At 38.6% G+C, this 23736-nt stretch overlaps 1 protein-coding gene across 2 annotated transcripts; it reads right to left on the reverse strand.

The window, feature by feature from the left end:
• Positions 1–83: 83 nt before the first annotated feature.
• LOC105047010 (glycosyltransferase BC10) lies at positions 84–20791 on the reverse strand. 2 transcript variants are annotated; one of them, XM_010925782.4, is made up of 10 exons: positions 20133–20775; positions 19870–19986; positions 19681–19781; positions 6184–6255; positions 5960–6041; positions 5766–5846; positions 4921–4959; positions 3314–3379; positions 2951–3097; positions 84–896 (listed from the first exon to the last, which is right to left on the reverse strand). In XM_010925782.4, exons 1-10 carry the CDS (start codon positions 20469–20471, stop codon positions 717–719), a joined length of 1224 nt encoding a protein of 407 aa, XP_010924084.2. In that variant the 5' UTR covers positions 20472–20775; the 3' UTR covers positions 84–716. The 2 variants fall into 2 exon arrangements, with proteins under 2 accessions (XP_010924084.2, XP_073115430.1); XM_073259329.1 differs by having other exon boundaries at positions 758–896; positions 2951–3030; positions 20133–20791.
• Between the last annotated feature and the right edge of the window lie 2945 nt (positions 20792–23736).

Consider the following 23736-nt stretch of genomic DNA (forward strand, 5'->3'; position numbering starts at 1 on the left):
CCGACAACCAGGTCCAAGTTTCATCTAGTGCAGCTGCCTCATCAGGTCAGTCCCATTTCAGATACTGAGAGAGATCAGCATGGTTAAGAGAAGTAATTTCTTTTGAAGTCAAGACTTCTGGCCAATCAACTAATCTGTGCCCGTGTCACCCCTAGACATTCACCCATTGTTCTAAAAACAAGCAGATGTCATGACAATAAGTGACAGCAATTAATGTTAATGAAGCTGTTCACCTTGAAGCATAAAAACCTAGCTTAACATAAAAACATTGATTAACAGCAGTTATGAACCCATACAGCAGTAAACATCTTGGTATGTAGCTCAATCGCAAATCTCTCTTCATAATCTAGTAGTCAAAAACATCTGAGTGGCGGCTTTACCACTCTTGCCACGTTCTGGTTTTAATGTTGTAACCTGTGTAGTCCTGCATCATCTTGTCCAAGAACAGCTCTGACAGATAAATAACTGCTTCAGATTTTGTACCCAATTGGTGAGACTGCATGTTTCTTGCTAATATCCTCAGGCTGTATGGTGGGATGTGTTCCCATTTTGATAGTTGTAAATTATTTGGAGACTGTATAAGCCATCACTATTTTGTGGCTGCAATGTCAGTGTAATGTGGCGGTAAGTACATAAAGGCTGAGATGGCCTGGGAAGGTGAGCACCATGCTACTTGCCGTATAGAATTAGATTATATGAGAAGAGAGATATTATCATCATGATGAACTAAATAACAAAGCAGAAGCGTCAAAAGAACCAACTAATCCCTCATTGAGAAGGCGTTTGGCAGCACCCAGGGAGAATTTCCTTGCAAACAAAAAGCATGAAACAAATGTAGCATTGCATCGGCACCACTCTGTCCGGTATTCCGTCTCATAGTATACATGGTTGATGTTCTGCAAAACGAGCAATGAATCAGTGGAGAATGATCCTCCAAATCTTAATCACAGGAAACCATAGATTTGTATGAAGAAAGTATGATGATGCAATAGGAATAAGTGCTGTGAAGATGATAAAAGAGAATAAGGATACAGTCAGAAAAATTGTGGTGGAGAAAAGAGTTTATTTTACCGTGCATTTCAATATTTCCCACATTATTTCAACTATGAAGTAAAGAAAACTAAAAAAAAAAAGAGCATAAGCACGGACACTTTAAAGTTTAAACTAAAAGCCACATACATATCTAATACTTATTGGATTCAAATCCTTGATCAATCAGCCTCCCAATCAATTTCATCCATGGTCAGCAGGAGCTAAAGGCACCCTCATGAATGAACACAGTGATCTTTGAAATATTTGTGCTGCTTCTTGCATCAATTGCAGCTGCCTTTAAACTTTACTAGTCTTTTCTCTATACAAATTAGATCAATTTCCTTTGGAGTTAAAAGTACTCACTAGGACGAATGAATTCCTAGTACCATCCAGATCCCTGTTTGAACTACTGCCATGTGGAAAGTTTAAAACACATAAATCCTTCCTCTGTGATGCATAACGGTGGGAAAAAATAATGAAGTCAAGGACTTTTTCAAGCAAAGTCCTGATGTGGAGAGGGATGCACACTGTTCTCTGCATATGTTTATATTTCAATGGAGCGTTTTGTGCGTGGAGAACTGAACCTTGCTTTTATATATTTTTGTTAAGGAAAGTTTTTCCCCTTATTTTCTTTATCAGGTTTCCTTTCGTTTGATCTCTTTAGCTCATTGCCTTGTTAAGGATTGTCATACAGTTTTCTTTCTAATTTAATAAATAGTAAAACTTTAAAATGAAAACAATAAAGATATATCAGGGTGGGTTTTCTTTTAAACTTCATACAAAGCTTGTGACCTTGTTGGTGTTTGGCCTTTGGACCAATCATTGATGCCCCAAAGATGGATACAGTTTCCTACTCCTTGCGTTTTCCCTTCCATTACTCTCTTACCCATCAAGAGAGACCATGGAGGGTCACTCCCACATAGCATTAGCTTAACCAGAAGGAAGATTTCTCTTCTCGTGAACTAGTATTCGAAGATCAATGCAAATCCACATGCCAAAGTTTCACCCATACTATTTCACAGACTTCCGTCAAATCAAGAAGAGGTTATCAATTCTCAACCTTTAATCAATCCTACTCAGATTCATTAAGCCAACACCATATAAATAAGGTTAGGCTGGAAATCATAGGCATGAGGTTTGACATGAACAGAAAAGACACTGCCTGTCATCACATATGATACATCACAAATGCATTCTTAAGACCTCTATTAATATGAGTGAACTCCATATCTGCAATTTCGCATTTAAAGAATACATTCCAGAACTCCAAATTTTGTTAGTTCCCACAAGCAGTCAATAAGTATGAGTTTCAAGAATGGAACTTTTAAACCAGTATATAAACCTGTAACATAGTAGCAATATCTTATATGTGATACCAGCTATGATTATGCCCCAAATGGAGACACATAAGGGTTATAGAAAGTATTAATATATTATTATGATCGTGGCTAAAATCTTTGCTGACTGGTAACAATCGTAAACCATCAAATACAAGCAAACCAGCAACCACCTTATATCTGCTTTTATCCCTATGAGAATAACTTTTGATAAAAAGTTTGTGCATGTCATTTTTCTGTAGTAGTTCATGCTCAAGCAAAATGCATTATCAAAACAAAACTACGAATATAGCAGCACTATTTAGAAATATGCAATTGTATGAATTTTCTAACATATTCATAAATTATTACACATGACATTGATGTAAATGTGCTAGAACATATATTGCAAAGTATGCAGATTTATGCTAGAGGAAGTGCATCACCATACCTTAAAAAGCTCAGAGATGCATAACCTATCCTAAAACATTACGAACTAATGAACAAGGAAACTGATACCGTTATGCTAAAACATATATACACTAACTACAAAGAGAGATTATATCACAAGCAAACCAACAGCCATGGAAAATGATATTTACCCTCATTTCATTTATGTGCTGAAGGCTCGCATCCGCATATTCAAATGTCATAGGATGCCAACTTTGTCTTTTCTTATCATCTGAAGATTGGTTCCACAAAGTATAAGTTAAAGTTCTTCGCTCTAGTTTATCTTCAAGATCACTCATCTAGGAAAAAATAAAAAAAAAATACTGAATAAAAAAGCAAAAGAAAGAATCTTTGCCATTAACATGTGTAGTTGTGCTTGTTATGTACCATAGAACATCTCCAGTATCAGCAATTAAAAATAATAATCATGAGATAAAAACATAAAATGCCAATGCAATTAACAAAGCCAAGGATTCAGTATCTAAATAAATGAAAAATGAAATATACAGGCTTACAGATAGTAGTGTCTGCACATAGTGTTCATCTGGAATACAATCATGTTGCTTCTGGACAACTGCTTTCTGCACATTAAAAGAAAGAAAAAACTTATCAAAGATAAATCAAAAAAAGGTGAAACAATTGGCCCCTTGAGAAGCTAGAAGTCTATATGAAAAAATATATTTTAATCCATAAAATAAGCAAGGAAAAGGATTAAGCCATTTCTCATGGTGTCATACTAAAATTCAAGAAAGAAAATTGTAAACTAGACAAGATAAAATTTTCTGACCAATATCAACTTTTACCAGCAAATATGATCTCTGACACCATTGGACATAATTTCCAACTAAAGCTCCATTATGACACAAAAGACTTGACAATCTTCTTGGAGAATGCTTTAGGTTTGCCAAGTTGCACTCACATAAATTTCTTCCGAAACACAAATTTAAGAAAGAAAACTATATTAAAGGAATGATGAACTTCTCATTTGCAGGTATGATCTCCGACACCATTGAGCATAAGTGCATCATTGGAAAGCCAAATTGTGGCTTCTCATGATGTCCAGACTTCTTAAGCATCATTTTGACTCATCTAGCATGCTGACCACTTATTTTCCAGTCATTGTCATACCTTTGTTACTACACTACCTCTTTGATGCTCCCCCTTCCTGGTCAGTTTAATTCTTATAAAAGCTTTCTTAACCTAGCCTGGCTTCAACTATGAAATACCCTCACTAGACAAATTTTTGAATCAGACAGATTAAAGAAAGTATTCTTATTTCCAGTAATTTGATGAAAATATCATGTGTAGTAGGTAAACTCAACAAGTAAATCAACATGCAAATAGAATAATTTTCCTGCTGCAAGAAGTTTGCTAAAGGTGTGTACTGATGTACCAGGAAACCATGATATTTAGTGAATTTACATGGTTTCTTAAATTCCAAGTTCTGGATTTGTACATCCAGAGTTTAGTGTGTGGTTGAGACTCATAAAATGTATAAAATCATAAGATTGGAAATTTCTAGTCTGAGTAGAATTTTCCAGTTTCATATTCCTCCCTCCCTATCACCTTAATAATTTATTTTATACTATTCAATACAAGCCAAACATCTAATTGAAAAAAAAACTCAAATATTGAAACTTAGACATTTTGAATTAAGAAAAAGACAAAATCATGACTTTGAAGCACAAAAACTTGGAATTCAGTTTAAGCCATATGGCATTTTAGAATCTAAACTAGTGAATAAATTTACAAAACTAGCATTCAGAACCAAGCAAAGTGATCATTATAGTTGGACACAAGAAAATCATACTTCTATAACAACTTGCTCAGGAATCTTAAGTCTAACTTACCACATCATCAAGAGAGTGCATCTTGCACATTTGATTCCTATTTAATTTTGCAATATGCAACAGAAAGATATATTATGAACTCCCAAAATACTAACTGTTCCTCATAATGAAATTTAAAAAATGTCAATATACTAAAGCCAAAAGGAATGTCATAGCCAACTAGAATCTATGATGAAAACCAAGAAAAAAATTATATGAATGGAATGCCATATACTGTATCTTATGAGACCCTTTTGACGCAACTACAACAATTAACAAAATAGGTAACTCACAACATTTTGCTTTCTCCCAGGGTCTAGTGCTGATCCTCGCTGCAAAATGGCCAGAAGGAAAGATCTTTTAGATAACTCTAATGCAGTTTACAGTCATACCAAAAGTTTTTAGTTAAAAAAGCTTGGAAAGTGCCAATAGTGACAGTTTGGAATAAGATTGAGCAAAGGAGCAGAGTTAATTTAGTCTATATAAGGGTGTTCTCTCCTACCATCCAGAATTAAAAACATAACAAAAGAGTTCTGGGTTCTTTCTTCTCTGTTGAATATTCCCTCTGGTGAGCAAACCCATCATATACGACCTCTATAAATCAGGGTGGGGTTGAGTCTCCACAACAATCAATGCAAATCCTCTAGGTAGCCGACTTTTCTTTTTAACCCGTCAAATTACTCAATAGCAACAGGTATACAAATTCAACCTTGCAATTTTGGCAGGCGATTTTAATGTTATTTTAGTTTAAATCAGTTTGGGGCTTGGTTGATATAACTCAAGTTGAATTATAATCATTCAGCATTAATATGTTGGTTGAATTCCCTGTTTAGAAGGGAAATACAAAAATCCTGAACTTTCATTGCCACGATGTTATTTGAGAATCAAATTTAAGATTGTGTTGCATCTGACACACATGACATATCTGATAATGAGGTATCTTATACACATTCGGAAGAGAAAAGGAGTATGGAAATGAGGCTGTGGATGTGTATAAAAATCTTGTCAGTGTTCTTTCACATACATAACAAATGAAGCAGAATTGTGGAAATTGAATTCAGTGTCAAATTTCTAAAAGACAGCAATTCAACATCACATATGGAAGATCTATCTTTGTTTAATAAACATACTGCCTTACCCTGCAATATCTCTTGAATGCTTGAAAGATAGCATTGTCAGCAATGACAACCTCAGCATGTTTTCTAATTAAGGTTATCCACTGAAATCCAAGTGCTGATGTGATCAGAAACATGCTCGTAACAGTTGAAATATAAGACCTTAATAATATTTAACCGCATATCATATAAATGAAAAATAAAAAAGCTGAATAACCTGGGATCCTTTTCTCCATTTGTCTTTGGGAATGACAGGAGACATCTTAGGATTGTAGCGTTCTTCCTTTTTGTCAAGAAAGCTAGAACAACGAAAGCAATACAGCATAAAGGATTTTATAAAACCAGGTACAATCTGCTTTTTCATTTGTTAAAAGCTTGCTGAGTCATAAGAAATGAACTTGATTATGATAAAAACTATACTCAGCCTTTGTCATTACCTACCTGTCCACAAAACTTTTTGAAGAAGACATCAAGTAGCCATATATGTAGCTAAAGTTGTAAAGCGGAACACAACTGCAATAAGCAATATCATAATCAAAAGTCTGAATCCACCAGTATCAACAACAAAACTTGAAGGTATTCAAGTTTAATAATATAAAACATTGTTAAAATTGGTTAAAAGGTTGGGCAAGAAAGGAAAAAACAACATACTAATGGGATGGTTATGACTTTGGCTTCTAAAATATATGACAACAATTAAATCATTTCTGGAATGATTAACTTCACATAACCTGAGATTAATTAGTTTAGAAAAAGGGCATTACCCAATCCAGAAAGATTCATCAGAAAGATGAGGGAAACAAGGAGGCAAACAGAATATCTGCAGCTTTCCACTTTTCCTAAATCAATGAGCTGATCCCATGCTGGGAAAGAACTTTCTTTGTTATCAGATCTATTTGATGGTATTTACAGAATCTATGGAGGGCAAGAGCAATCACAGCTGATGTGCAAGTTAATTTTCCAGAGAAACAAACTCAACTATAGCAAGCTCCATCAGAGTCAAAGATCTTTTGTTTCAGGTTTAGAGTAGGATCAAAAAAGTTATCATAATTTTAACTTTATGACATAAATTAGGGAAACAAAACATTGTATAATATCTCTGATTTAAATTTCACAACACATATCAATGTTCTAAAAAGAGGCCACAGAATGCGAGCATAATTGCATACTATGTGAAAGGCTTGTGCTCAAATATAATCAGGGCTGTAAATATGGGCCCCCAAGATTTACTCAGTTGCCTTTAAGCTTTAACCAAGTAGAATAGTGTATCCAAGTTAGAGGTGAAACCATCAAAGTCTAACATTGTTAGGGGCCTCTCCAGTTGGACACTGGAATGGACTGAATAACATCTTGGTTTTCAGTAAAAACGAAAGATGAAACCACTAAAATGTAAGAAGGTTTGAAAAAAGTTTATGCTTCCTTTATTTCTCTTGCCACCAAACAACTTTGTGTTGAAGATTAAACTCTATATCATTATGCATGGGGTTTACCCCATTAAATATACATCCAAGGGTTTATACAAGGTAAATACCGACCCATCATACAGCTATGTCCAGCCAATATATCCCAAATAGCCATCATATAGTTATGCTCAGCCAATACATTCCAAATAGGAACATATCCCAAATAGACACATCCCAAACATAGAGGCATATTCCAAAAAGAGGAAGGACGTTTAACACCCCCCCCCTTAAACTGAAGATGCTTCTTGCAGATAAAGTTTGGAGAGAAGATATTGCAAGCGTTCCCTGGAATGTAACTTTGTAAGTAAATCAGCAACTTGATCAATTGAAGAAACATAAGGCAGATTGATAGTCTGTTGCTAATAGTGGTGGCGAGTAAAGTGACAGTCAATTTCAATGTGTTTGGTGCGCTCATGAAAAACGACACTGCGTGTGATTTGGATAGCACTATTGTTGTCACAAAAAATGGGCGTTGGAGAGGATAGTTGCACGCCCATATCATTAAGGAGCCAGCAAAGCTAGACGATCTCTGCAGTAGTATGAGCAAGGGCACGGTATTCAGCTTTTGCACTAGAACGAGATACAACTGATTGCTTTTTATTTTTCCAGACAATCAGAGAATGTCCCAAGAAGATGCAATAGCCAGTGGTGGAGCAACGATCAGTGACATCTCCAGCCCAGTCAACATCAGAATAATCACGAAGAGTGAGATCAAAAGAGGAAAAGAGAAGCCTACGATGGAGCGTGCCCTTAATATACCGCATGATCCGAAGGATGGAAGCATAATGAACAGAACGAGGCTCAGACATGAACTGACTGACAATATGAACTGCATGTGAAATATCTGATCGAGTCATAGTGAGGTAGTTGAGACTGCCAACGAGCTGTCGATACTGAGAGGGATCAGCAAGAATTTTTCCATCAGTAGGTCGAAGCTTCAAATTTAGCTCAAGAGGGGTGTCGGTAGTCTTATTGTCTGTTAGGCCTGCACGAATAAGCAAGTCGGATGCATACTTAGCCTGAGAAAGAAAGAGACCATCAAACTAATAGTTGACTTCGATGCCAAGAAAGAATCGTAATAAGCCAAGATCTTTCATCTTGAAGCAGTTATGCAGGTATTGCTTGGTATCATGAATGCTTTGAGGGTCACTACCAGTGACAACCATATCATCGACATAAAGAAGGAGAACAATCCCACGAGAGGAGCGTCGATAGAATAAGGTGGAATAATGAAGGCTCTGGAGAAAACCATAACAAAGAAGAGTGGTTTGAAACTTTTCAAACCAAGCTCGAGGAGCCTGCTTGAGACCATAAAATGCACGATGGAGTTTACAGACTTGAGTAGGCTGATGAGGTAAATCAGGAGGTGATGTCATATACACTTCTTTAGATAGATCTTCATGAAGAAATGCATTCTTGACATCAAATTGATGTAGAGACCATTATTTGGTGGTGGCTACTGCAAGTAGAGTACGAACAGAGGTCATACAAGCAACAGGAGCAAAAGTCTCCTCATAGTCGATGCCATACTCCTGCGTGAAGCTTTTGACAACAAGACGAGCCTTATAGCGCTCAAAAAACTATCAGCCTTGATTTTTATCTTGTAGACCCATTTACAGCCCACAATCGATTTTTCAAGAAGAACAAAGTAAGTACATCCAAACACATGAAGATGGGCATAGGAAGGAGGAGAGTTATAAAGTCATTCAAAAGGTGAGAGATCACGAAGGACACGAAAAGGAAGATGATTAATCGTATATACAGCAGTGTTCATGGCTTCGCCCCAAAATACTTTTGGGACAGAAGAAGAACGAAGCAAGGTACGGGCGGTTTCAATAATATGACGGTATTTTCTTTCCGACACACTATTTTGTTGTAAAGTTTCAATACAAGATAACTGCAAAATGGTACCCTGGAATTTAAAGTACTCGCTGAGAGCTTTGGAAAGATATTCACCACTAGAGTCAGAATGAAGAATTTTTATATGTTTAGAAAATGATATTTTAATCATGGTGGCAAATTCAGTATAAACTTTTAAAACATCAGAACGAGCATGCAAAAGATAGAGCCACGTGTATCGAGTGAAATCATCTATAAAAATAACATAATATCTAGAGCCACCCATAGAAGACAAAAGGGCAGATCCCCAAACATCAGAATGAATAAGATCAAATGGAGCAGTAGTAGTAGATTGACATAAAGAAAAAGATAAAGCAGATTGTTTAGATAATTTGCAGTTAACACAGCATGGTTCTTTTATTACAGAGACAGAACCTAATAATTCTTTGTCAATTAATTGAGATAATTTTGAAAAAAAAAAAAGATGATCTAAATAGTTGTGCCAAGACATAAAAGAAGAGTCAGTAGGAGAAATAGCAACGACTGAGTGAATACCAAAAACATGAAGAACATAAAGCTTATTCAAGAGAAACAGACGACCAATCTTATGGCCTATCCCAACTTCCTTCTCTGTCGATCAATCCTGCAGAATACAGCCAGAAGGAGAAAAAATTATTATGAGTCCTTTTTCACAGAGTTGACAGACAGAAATAAGATTCATAGAAAGTTGGAGAGCAAGAAGAACATCAGAAAGGGATAGATTATGAGAATGAATTGTTCCACTATGGAGGGCGGTAATGAATGATCCATTTGCAGTTTGAATATGAGGTGGAGAATGAAGAGGAGAAACATATTGAAAAATGTTGGAGTTAAAGGTCATATGGTTGGAGGCACAGAAATCAAAGAACTACCTATCCAATGAAAAAAGTTTATGCTTCCTATATTTCTCTTGCCACCAAACAACTTTGTGTTGAAGATTAAACTCTATATCATTATGCTTGGGGTTTACCCCATTAAATATACATCCAAGGATTTATACAAGATAAATACCAACCCATCATACAGCTATACCCAACCAATATATCCCAAATAGCCATCATATAGTTATGCTCAGCTAATACATTCCAAATAGGGACATATCCCAAATAGACATCCCAAACATGGAGACATATTCCAAAAAGAGGAAGGACGTTTAACACCCCCCCTAAACTGAAGATGCTTCTTGCAAATAAAGTTTGGAGAGAAGATATTGCAAGCGTTCCCTGGAATGTAACTTTGTAAGTAAATCAGCAACTTGATCAATTGAAGCAACATGAGGCAGATCGATAGTCTGTTGCTGATAGTGGTGGCGAGAAAAGTGACAGTCAATTTCAATGTGTTTGATGCGCTCATGAAAAACGACATTGCGTGTGATTTGGATAGCGCTATTGCTGTCACAACAAATGGGCATTGGAGAGGATAGTTGCATGCCCATATCATTAAGGAACCAGCAAAGCTAGACGATCTCTGCAGCAGTATGAGCAAGGGCACGGTATTCAGCTTTTGCACTAGAACGAGATACAACTGATTGCTTTTTGTTTTTCCAAGCAATCAGAGAATGTCCCAAGAAGATGCAATAGCCAGTGGTGGAGCAACGATCAGTGACATCTCCAGCCCAGTCAACACCAGAATAATCACGAAGAGTGAGATCAGAAGAGGAAAAGAGAAGCCCACAATGGAGCGTGCCCTTAATATACTGCATGATCCGAAGGATGGAAGCATAATGAACAGAACGAGGCTCAGACATGAACCGATTGACAACATGAACTGCATGTGAAATATCTGAACGAGTCATAGTGAGATAGTTGAGACTGCCAATGAGCTGTCAATACCGAGAGGGATCAGCAAAAATTTTTCCATCAGTAGGTCGAAGCTTCAAATTTAGCTCAAGAAGGGTGTCGGTAGTCTTATTATCTATTAGGCCTGCACGAATAAGCAAGTCGGATGCATACTTAGCCTGAGAAAAAAAGAGACCATCAGACTGATAGTTGACTTCGATGCCAAGAAAGAATTGTAATAAGCCAAGATCTTTCATCTTGAAGCAGTTATGCAAGTATTGCTTGGTATCATGAATGCTTTGAGGGTCACTACCAGTGACAACCATATCATCGACATAAAGAAAAAGAACAATCCTACAAAAGGAGCATCGATAGAATAAGGTGGAATAATGAAGGCTCTGGAGAAAACCATAACAAAGAAGAGTGGTTTGAAACTTTTCAAACCAAGCTCGAGGAGCCTCCTTGAGACCATAAAATGCACGATGGAGTTTACAGACTTGAGTAGGCTGATAAGGTAAATCAGGAGGTGACGTCATATACACTTCTTTAGATAGATTTTCATGAAGAAATGCATTCTTGACATCAAATTGATGTAGAGACTATTATTTGGTGGTGGCTACTGCAAGTAGAGTACGAACAGAGGTCATACAAGCAACAGGAGCAAAAATCTCCTCATAGTCGATGCCATACTCCTGCGTGAAGCTTTTGGCAACAAGACGAGCCTTATAGCGCTCAAAAAACTATCAGCCTTGATTTTTATCTTGTAGACCCATTTACAGCCCACAATCGATTTTTCAAGAAGAATAAAGTAAGTACATCCAAACACATGAAGATGGGCATAAGAAAGAGGAGAGTTATAAAGTCATTTAAAAGGTGAGAGATCACGAAGGACACGAAAAAGAAGATGATTAATCGTATATACAGCAGTGTTCATGGCTTCACCCCAAAATACTTTGGGGACAGAAGAGGAACGAAGCAAGGTACGGGCGGTTTCAATAATATGACGGTGTTTTCTTTCCAACACACCATTTTGTTATAAAGTTTCATACAAGATAACTGCAAAATGGTATCCTGGAATTTAAGGTACTCGCTGAGGGCTTTGGAAAGATATTCACCACTAGAGTCAGAATAAAGAATTTTTATATGTTTAGAAAATGATATTTTAATCATGGTGGCAAATTCAGTATAAACTTTTAAAACATCAGAACGAGCATGCAAAAGATAGAGCCACGTGTATCGAGTGAAATCATCTATAAAAATAACATAATATCTAGAGCCACCCATAGAAGACAAAAGGGCAGATCCCCAAACATCAGAATGAATAAGATCAAATGGAAAAGTAGTAGTAGATTGACTTAAGGAAAAAGATAAAACAGATTGTTTAGATAATTTGCAGTTAACACAGTATGGTTCTTTTATTACAGAGACAGAACCTAACAATTCTTTGTCAATTAATTGAGATAATTTTGAAAAAAAAAGATAACCTAAACGGTTGTGCCAAAACATAAAAGAAGAGTCAGTAGGAGAAATAGCAGCGACTCAGTGAATACCAAAAACATGAGGAACATAAAGCTTATTCAGGAGAAACAGACGACCAATCTTACGGCCTATCCCAACTTCCTTCTCCGTCGAGCAATCCTGCACAATACAGCCAGAAGGAGAAAAAATTATTATGAGTCCTTTTTCACAGAGTTGACCGACAGAAATAAGATTCATAAAAAGTTGGAGAGCAAGAAGAACATTAGAAAGGGATAGATTATAAGAATGAATTGTTCCACGATGGAGGGCGGTAATGAATGATCCATTTGCAGTTTGAATATGAGGTGGAGAATGAAGAGGAAAAACATATTGAAAAATGTTGGAGTTAAAGATCATATGGTTGGAGGCACCGAAATCAAAGAACCACCTGTCTAATGAAAAAAGTTTATGCTTCCTTTATTTCTCTTGCCACCAAACAACTTTGTGTTGAAGATTAAACTCTATATCATTATGCATGGGGTTTACCCCATTAAATATACATCCAAGGGTTTATACAAGGTAAATACCGACCCATCAAACAGCTATGTCCAGCCAATATATCCCAAATAGCCATCATATAGTTATGCTCAACCAATACATTCCAAATAGGGACATATCCCAAATAGACACATCCCAAACATGGAGGCATATTCCAAAAAGAGGAAGGACGTTTAACACCCCTCCTTAAACTGAAGATGCTTCTTGCAGATAAAGTTTGGAGAGAAGATATTGCAAGCGTTCCCTCGAATGTAACTTTGTAAGTAAATCAGCAACTTGATCAATTGAAGAAACATAAGGCAGATTGATAGTCTGTTGCTGATAGTGGTGGCGAGTAAAGTGACAGTCAATTTCAATGTGTTTGGTGCGCTCATGAAAAACGACATTGCGTGTGATTTGGATAGCACTATTGCTGTCACAACAAATGGGCGTTGGAGAGGATAGTTGCACGCCCATATCATTAAGGAGCCAGCAAAGCTAGACGATCTCTGCAGTAGTATGAGCAAGGGCACGGTATTCAGCTTTTGCACTAGAACGAGATACAACTGATTGCTTTTTATTTTTCCAGGCAATCAGAGAATGTCCCAAGAAGATGCAATAGCCAGTGGTGGAGCAACGATCAGTGACATCTCCAACCCAGTCAACATCAGAATAATCACGAAGAGTGAGATCAGAAAAAGAAAAAAGAAACCCACGATGGAGCGTGCCCTTAATATACCGCATGATCCGAAGAATGGAAGCATAATGAACCGAACGAAACTCAAACATGAACTGACTGACAACATGAACTGCATGTGAAATATCTGATCGAGTCATAGTGAGGTAGTTGAGACTGCCAACGAGCTGTCGATACCGAGAGGGATCAGCAAGAATTTTCCCATCAATAGGTCAAAGCTTCAAATTAAGCTCAAGAGGGGTGTCGGTAGTCTTATTGTCTGTTAGGCCTACATGAATAAGCAAGTCGGATGCATACTTAGCCTGAGAAAGAAAGAGACCATCAGACTAATAGTTGACTTTGATGCCAAGAAAGAATCGTAATAAGCCAAGATCTTTCATCTTGAAGCAGTTATGCAGGTATTGCTTGGTATCATGAATGCTTTGAGGGTCACTACCAGTGACAACCATATCATCGACATAAAGAAGGAGAACAATCCCACAAGAGAAGCGTCGATAGAATAAGGTGGAATAATGAAGGCTCCGGAGAAAACCATAACAAAGAAGAGTGGTTTGAAACTTTTCAAACCAAGCTCGAGGAACCTGCTTGAGACCATAATATGCATGATGGAGTTTACAGACTTGAGTAGGCTGATGAGGTAAATCAGGAGGTGACGTCATATACACTTCTTTAGATAGATCTTCATGAAAAAATGCATTCTTGACATCAAATTGATGTAGAGATCGTTATTTGATGGTGGCTACTGCAAGTAGAGTACGAACAGAGGTCATACAAGCAACAGGAGCAAAAGTCTCCTCATAGTCGATGTCATACTCTTGCGTGAAGCTTTTGGCAATAAGACGAGCTTTATAGCGCTCAAAAAACTATCAGCCTTGATTTTTATCTTGTAGACCCATTTACAGCCCACAATCGATTTTTCAAGAAGAACAAAGTAAGTACATCCAAACATATGAAGATGGGCATAGGAAGGAGGAGAGTTATAACGTCATTCAAAAGGTGAGAGATCACGAAGGACACGAAAAAGAAGATGATTAATCGTATATACAGCAGTGTTCATGGCTTCACCCCAAAATACTTTGGGGACAGAAGAGGAACGAAGCAAGGTACGGGCGGTTTCAATAATATGACGGTGTTTTCTTTCCAACACACCATTTTGTTGTAAAGTTTCAATACAAGATAACTGCAAAATGGTATCCTGAAATTTAAGGTACTCGCTGAGGGCTTTGGAAAGATATTCACCACTAGAGTCAGAATGAAGAATTTTTATATATTTAGAAAATTATATTTTAATCATGGTGGCAAATTCAGTATAAACTTTTAAAACATCAGAACGAGCATGCAAAAGATAAAGCCACGTGTATCGAGTGAAATCATCTATAAAAATAATATAATATCTAGAGCCACCCATAGAAGACAAAATGGCAGATCCCCAAACATCAGAATAAATAAGATCAAATGGAGCAGTAGTAGTAGATTGGCTTAAGAAAAAAGATAAAGCAGATTGTTTAGATAATTTGCAGTTAACACAGCATGGTTCTTTTATTACAGAGACAGAACCTAACAATTCTTTGTTAATTAATTGAGATAATTTTGAAAAAAAAAAAAGATGACCTAAACGGTTGTGCCAAGATATAAAAGAAGAGTCAGTAGGAGAAATAGCAGCGACTGAGTGAATACCAAAAACATGAGGAACATAAAGCTTATTCAGGAGAAACAGACGACCAATCTTACAGCCTATCCCAACTTCCTTCTCCGTCGAGCAATCCTACACAATACAGCCAAAAGGAGAAAAAATTATTATGAGTCTTTTTTCACAGAGTTGACCGATAGAAATAAGATTTATAGAAAGTTGGAGAGCAAGAAGAACATCAAAAAGGGATAGATTATGAGAATGAATTGTTCCACTATGGAGGGCGGTAATGAATGATCCATTTGCAGTTTGAATATGAGGTGGAGAATGAAAAGGAGAAACATATTAAAAAATATTGGAGTTAAAAGTCATATGATTGGAGGCACCGAAATCAAAGAACCACCTATCCAATGACTTACTTGACGAATGAAGGTGACAGAAGAAGATAAGACTGCAATATTACCAATAGAGAGAGCCTGATGAATCATTGTCTGGATATCATTGACAGTAAGAGATGTGGCTGCTTGTGCTATAGGCTTCGGTACGACAGTAACAGTAGCGGAGGATGAGCGATCTCCAGGATCTTGAGTTTTCGCTCGCATGTTGTTGGAGTTTGGATGGGGATAATTCCAAACAATATGTCCAACCTTCTTACAGTAGGTACACTGTGTGGAAGACACATCTTGAAATCAAAAATCAGGTAAAGGTCAAGAACTAGATGTCTGATTAGGACAATTACGGGCAATATATCCAAACTTCTTGCATGAGTGGCTCTGGATTTGAGATAAGTCCTTCGATTTGACCAGTACAGCCAGAATGAGAGAACCATCAGAGTTGGAGAAGACGATCTTCTTTCGAGTTTCTTCAGCAATCAACTAAGAAAGGGCAGTGTCAACAGATGGAAGAGGAGATTTGTACAAAATAGAGGCCCGAACAAACTCAAACTCATCACGAAGAGCCATTAAAAACTAGACCAGACGGAACTCTTCTCGAAACTGATAATAGATTTCAGCATCATGGGTCCAATTGGGCTCCATCAAGATAAGTTGATCCCAAATCAGAGACATCTGAGAATGAAAATCAGCTACTAATTGCTCCGATTGTTGCTTGAGATTGCGAATGTCCAGTTCGAGCTTGTATTTTAGGGCAAAATTCGCCTGATTGTACCGCTTGATGAGAAAATCCTAAATCTCCTTTGTGGTGTCGAACTTACTGAATTGCAGGCTGACAGACATACTAACAGTATTGAAAATCCATGTCATGATCTTGTTATTATCGATTTTTTATTTAACAAAAAAATCACCAGGTTCAACTGGACATGGAATGTCACTTGTAATGTACTTCCAAAGTCTCCGTCCTTTTAGAAAAATCCTCATCATAAAAAATTATTGGCTGTAATTGGTCCCATCCAACTTGATCACAATTGGTTGAGCCACTTCAGTCATTATGAGTACAATGCTCAAGAACACGATGAAACAGAGCTGGCTTGAATGATTTGTGGACCCCAGCTGAGTGGTGCTCTTGATGTGGACCGGTGTGGTTGGACAGGTTCAGACGAGAGGCTCAGGCAGAGAAGAAGAGCCAGGGGAGGCTCTGGATTTGGGCGGATCGGAGGAAGAGGTCGATGGAGCCGATCTGGTTCTTGATGAGGGCCTTGTTCTGGATGTTGATGGAGCCGATTTTGTTCTGGATCAGACGAGAGCCCGGTTCTTAATGTTGATGGGGGCAAATCTGGAGACGGACGAAGAGGTCGCAGACGAAGAGGACTAGGTCGGCACGGGTGACAGCGGGGGCGGGGAATGGAGAACGATGGCGCCGGCGTAGGGGAAGTGGTGGAGAATGCCGGAGCGAAGGAGGAAGGAGAAGGCCGAGGTGGTGATGTCAAGATTGCTTTGAAGGAGGAGCTTGCCGACGGAGGAGAGCCTGGATGGTGGAGGATCCGGATCTGCATGGTGGCAGGCGGTGATCTGGACGCCGCCGTAGGTGAAGACGGCCCAGGCATTGGTTGGATCAGCGGTGAGGGCCTCGATCGCGGCAGCGGTGCGCTCACGGACACTGAGGGAACCGGAGTCGAGGAGGCGGAGGAGGGGGCCGAGTGCGCCCTCCTCGAAGACGGCATGACAGGAGACGTCGGAGGCAGACAGCGGTAGGCGACGCGGTGGCGAGGAGGGAGACGGCAGCGGCAGCTTGGTCACGGATGAGGGAGTGGGCAGAGGAGTCGATGAGGTGGACGAGGGAAAAGGAGAGTTGCTGATTTTGGATGAAGGGATTGGGGTTGCAGTAGGGATTTTGGGTGTTGGTCATGAGATTGATAGGTGGTGGGTATGGGTGGAGGGCATAGGATGAAAAAGATTAGAAACGGGAGGGTAGGGAGGGGAAGAAATGGTTATGGAGATGGTCACGACTCTAATACCATGTTGAAGATTAAACTTTATATCATTATGTTTGAAATTTATCTCATTAAATATATATTTAAAATTTTATATAAAATAAATATCAATCCATCACACAGCTATGCCTAATCAATATATCTTTAATAATCATCATACAGTCATGTCCAGCCAATACATTCCAAATAAAGATATATCCCAAATAGATACATCCTAAACATGGAGGCATATCCCAAAAAAAGGAAGGATGTTTACACTTTCAAATCCACTCAAAACTAGCAAAACTTCGAGTTTAACCTTAAATCGCTTCTTAAAATGGCCATTGGTGAACAAACTCAGCTGAAAAACAGATGGAGATAACATGTTACTTAGAACTTCAGCCTTGTCTAAATCAATTTTAAGCTTTTATCTGAAATAACTCAGCTTAGGAGAAGCAGTTGAAACCGGCTGAAACAGATAATCTTTCTGGTAAGTAACCAAGCAAAATTACAAAATTTATAGGCTTCAGCCAAAACTTGTCTAATACAATGAAAGACACCATAAAAGCAATAGATCAACATATTACTTCAAAAGAAAAAAAAAAATAAAGACATTGTTGGGGATATGACATTCCACCCAGAATTACCAAAGCAACAGCAATTAAGATTCCTTAGGGGATACATAGAGATGTCTCCTAAGTTGTAAACATAATTAAGGCACCATCTATCATAATTTTACTAGACTTCATCAACAAATTAAGGCCCCATTTTTATCATAAATGTGAACTAAGTTGTCAAACCGAAGAAAAATCATTTTGGTAAATCAAAAAAAAAAAAAAGAAAAAGAAACATCTTGTCAGTATTCTACCACCAAAAATCAGAGAGAAAAGAGATACAGATCTTTAACAAAAGAGTCAATTAGAAACCAACAAGACCCTTGACAAAACAACCTCACTTACCACGAAAGGGCAACATGTTCATTGCAAACTACATGTTTCCAGGATAAGTTGAGCATTAAATAGCATGCTTAATGCAAAAAAAAAAAATTAACAAGGCAATAAGGAATGCAACTATGTAGCATCCCTGAAGATTTTGATGATCTAACATTTAAAAGGGAAACATTAAAAAATATTAGTCTCGTCCCTCTTATCAGCACTTGAACGGTGTGTATCTGTGTATTAGTCTGCATATATGGCAAGCTATTCCTCGGCTTGCAGGATAGTTTGCAACTCTCACAACCTGAATCATTGATCATAAGTTCACAAAGTCTGAGGGAGAAATTGGCTCTCGTACAACCATACAACTACCCCAACATTCTTCTAAAGTTAGATGACAAAAGGGGCTTGTAGTTTGTCCCATACGGTACCTTACCTTCAAAGGAAGGACCCTTCTTTCCATCTAATCAAATACAGGGACATCAAATGGTAGAACAAAAATCGAAACTCAAGTTGTTGGATTTGCGTAGAAAAACATCAATAAAATAAAATTAAGCTTCTGCACTCCACCAAAGCATTGATGTTGAAGCTAAGCACATGCAAAAGGTTGGAAATCTAGGTGACAAAATTAATTCACAAAACTCGAAGGGGCAGTAATTGGAGCTGCCCTAAATCAACAGCTGAGGTTGAATTGCACATTATATCTAATTGCTTGGAAAAAAAGATGATGTTAGAAATAGAACTAAGGTAGCTATGATTTGCCAATTGCCTTTATAGACTCATGAATGAGTTATCAGCTCAACTATAATTCAAGCACCTGCGCATTACTCATTTAAGTAAGCGGCATCTGTGAGTTTGATATGAAGATGCAATAGCCAGACATTTAGTATAATAAACCCTTTTTTTTTTTTTTTTACTTTTTTGGTGAATATAGATTCTATAATTCAAACAAGAAACGAGATCAATCATATGGAAGACCACGCCCCATGCTAAATGCTTGCAGAAGGCCAACGTTCACACAGAAGTTTAGATTTTAGTATTGCGACTGACAGAAGAAAATGCACATGTTATTTCAAGCTGCAGCAAACAAATAAAAACTTAATTTTTTCACATAACATTGCAAGAAACATAAACGAATGAACATCCTAAGCAATTATAACACCAGCTTACCAAGGGATGGTGGAAACCAGGTACCTGTCAGAGATTAAAACAAAGCGTTGGTTCGCAGGATCCTCAAGCGCAGCTGCAAGCAACAAGCGCTCCGCGTCAACCATACTCGACTCTCCCCACTCCACCTGCATGATACCACAAACACGTCCTCGTTAAAAGAGCAAAAATAGGAGGAGGATATCTCATTAAGAAAAGACGAGTAGGAGGGGAGACCTTTACGCTCCCGTTGAGCTGGCGGCCATAAAAGAAGGGGGATCTCGTGGTCGACTTATCGAAGACGAAACCCGGCTCGGAATGTATGTAAATCGAGTAGTTGCGCTTCTCGGCATTCTGCAGAACACCAGCCAACCATTCATTTGAAACCCGAGAAAAAAAAAAAAAAAAAGAAGATAAAAAAGGGATGGGATCAATGATTATATAATCCATATAACATATACGATATTATTATATATATTATACATATATATTGGCTATACCTGGAAGAAGGCGTGCCAGACGAAATCGAGAGGGAGATTGGAGCGAGCAAGGAAGAGGAAGGCGATCTTGGGAGTCCCTTCGACGGAGGAGGACCGTCCAGAGGAAGAGAAGGCGGAGGCAGAGGATTGGGATTGAGAGCTGATGCGAAGGAGGGCAAGGACGCAGACGAGGACGGAGAGGGAGAGCACAAGCTGCAGACCCAGCCAGAAGTGCTGCTGGATCGACGGCGACGAAGACGGCGGCATCCTCTTCTTCATCGTCATTGTCACCGTCACGACGAGGGAGTATGAAAGAATCGAGGAGGAAGAGAAGATGGGACGCTTTCTATCTTCTCGCATTTATGGAAGCAACACCATCTAATTGCTTTGGCCATCCTCGTTCCCGGACGTCATGTTTCTCTTTCCTAACCTTTACCACCTCTGCTCTCCGCTGCCTCGCATTGCCGCCAACCCTTTCCGCTCTGTTTTAATTCTTATACTTTTACTACTGGAAATCTATCTGGTATCACTAGTACAGGAATATCGTTGGTGGCGATGCCGTGCTTTCTCTGGTGATTTAAACTGGGTGGGGACAGCAGGGGAGTTTTCTGGTCCTCTTCTCGTGCTCTCCATCTGAAGTTCTAAAAAGCGACTCCAAAGTACCCCCCAACATTTCTGTTCATGCTCTCATCTTTCCTTTTTTGTTTGTTTTTCCAGTCTCCCTCTTTATCACGCATTCCCCGCCGCTTCCGCAGCTCCGCATTACTCGGCAGCAAATCTCGGTCCAAAAATTTCGTGACCCTACCGGTTAATAACGTCGTCTGTGCTTTTAAGGAAATTCGTGAGGAAACTGTGGCTGCTAAGTTTGTATTTATTTGATATAGAAATGCGCCAGTCATGATCACGGCTTTCATTCATCTCTCTAACCATGTGAAGCGACCTTCCACCGTCATACTACGTGCTGGCCCATCACGTGTTGGAAGTCACGTCGTTGGACGAGAGCGGGGCCTCTAAATAAAGAATAAGTTTTTCCGTTTAAAATATTAATTACGGTTGGTAAATAAGGATGGAATGAAAGAGCAGCTGAAAATGGATCTGGACCGAACGGCATTCCTACTTGAATCCGATCCCAAATATTTTTTAGCGCTTCAGATCGAGTTCAGACTTGAAAATTTTTTAAAAATTCGAGCTCGGGTCCGGCATACGCCCAAGCTTGAGACTGGCCAACATTATCTATTTGGATCAAATATTAAGCTTATTCGGATCTATAAAAATAAAAAAATAATATATAAATAAGAAAAGCAAACGTTAATTCATAAATTCATAAATACCTTTGGGACATTGGACTAAGACTTTTCGAGATGATGAGATTTAATTAAAATTAAAATCAATTAGCTAACTAACTAGCTAGAAGTCAAACTAACTCATGAGCCATCTTAAACGGTCAAACTTATGTGGCTAGAAATCGGATTCAGAACGGATATTCGAATTATTGATCGAATTTGAATTTAAGATCAGATTCAGATTGAATCCAGATCAAATCCAAGATATATTCAAACCCAGCAAAAAAGACAAACAGATTCCACGATTAGACCCAAGCCTAATTAGAACTATTTCGAAAGTCAGGTTGGTTGGTTTGGGGCCCATCGGATCAGCACAAGCCTAACTCCAGTCCTATCGGAACCCCTCAGTTCTATATCATGCCAAAAACGGGGGGTGGGGGCGCGCCCTGATGGCACTCCATATTAATTAGAATTCTCTACGGTGCGGCTCAAAGATTAAATAATCATGCATGATTCGACATATGATCGGGGAATGCCTTATTTGATAGCCGCTGCCCATCATTTGACGGCAGCCATCCACAGCTTCACAACATTCTATGATGGCATGTGCACGACAGAGGGTTCGTGTCCCATCCATATTAGCCAAGCGTCCTGCCACTGTTTTTACTTGTCAGTAAGTCTCATCATAATCTTGTAGTCGCGTACGTCATGCAGAAGGGCTAAAACATCACCTTGGTTTAGTGTCTAACCAAGGGAATAATTACTTTGGGTTATAAACCAGAAAATGTGATGGTTAGTGGCAAACCGCAGCGCCGCACGGATGGCCCACGCCTCTAGCCAGCAATGAGCTCAGAGCTGGTTGCACTCTAGCACCAGGAAAAGCCTGCACCCGCTCCACCATCATCACGGGCACAAGAACGATCGGTACTAAGCTTTGTCCAAGTTATAGGTGGGGCAGACCAAGAAACACAAACATGAGAAGAAGACAACAGATACATTATTTACAGCATACTGGCCTAACAAGCGTTGGGCCAGCTGTGTAGGGTGCTCCGGAGGAACACGAGGCTGGCTGAAGACAAAATCGTTCCTGCTTTCCATATGCACGACAAGATTAAAGCAAAATATGACAGAGCTATAATATCATTGAATTCATTTATATGCAACCAATAATGTTGGGTCCATTGTTGCATGAAAGGTATATGATTCTTTCCAGGTACCACTAGCTCCCAAATAATCTCTGCATGTGGGCACTCAAATGGGCACTTCATGGTTCACGTACACAATGGAGAGACCACGGATGGTGCGCCTAACACGCGGCATTTGGTTGGGAGACGGCCCTTTTGGTCTGGGGTCTTGGGTGCCAAAAACCCAGGCGCGGCAAGCGTGCGCATCCCGGCATGTGAGGCGCCGCTGGACATGTTGATGGTGTGGTCGCTTGCAAGGTCCCGCAGAGCTTGATTAGTTTCTGCTAGATGAGGAGTAAAGAAATATTCGGTCAAACGCCTGAAGATACATAAATCATTTGGATCAAAGTTATAGATTTTTATTTTTCTGATAAAGATAATTCTTTCTTGCAAAGAATCTATTTCTACATGTCTTTTGAAAAGAGCTGCTAAATCAAATTCTCATTTAAATGAAATATGACTGCTTTAGCAACAGTTGAGATTCAGAAACAGATTAGTTTAGACAGTTCTTTTATGGCTCTAATGAAGACTAGATCAAAGTGTCATCGGCTCAAGAGACCTCTATTTATTTTGTCAACAATCAAGGCCCAACGGATATACATGACACAAACTACTAATTTCTTTTAGTTATGCAGTTTTTTTTTGACAAGAGTGATAGTTGCTGGAGCAGAGAGGATATTGACCAGGCGATTAGGCCAGTAGCACAGCCATGGCCACAGGGCAACTTGTTAAACTGATTGGATCAATTCAAAAAAATAAGAAGGAAACTAAGAGGAGGGGAGAGGAACCCACTCAGATGTTTATTTCAGATTGAAATTGGTGATGATGACAACCGGTGGATATTCTTGGTTTTGATGTGCAGGTACACGCAAAATTGGCAGGCATTCATACTTCTGTGATGGTCCCCGTAAGTCTGAGCCAACCATGTACCATACAAATGTCAATTTCCTATTTTTGCAGTACATTTTTTTCTTATTTTTTGGATTGCCAAAGGGCAGTGTTGGTCATTTCTCCCCATATTTTAATTGATTTCTTACTATTGTCGATTGGACTTTCAATTTTTAATTTTGCATGTATTTGTAATATTCATGTTTAATATTGAGCATTACAAATGATTTTTACTGCTCCAAGAAAATGCAAGCCAGATATTCTATTTCT

Source organism: Elaeis guineensis, chromosome 6, assembly GCF_000442705.2.
Source record: "Elaeis guineensis isolate ETL-2024a chromosome 6, EG11, whole genome shotgun sequence".
Lineage (NCBI taxonomy): Eukaryota > Viridiplantae > Streptophyta > Magnoliopsida > Arecales > Arecaceae > Elaeis > Elaeis guineensis.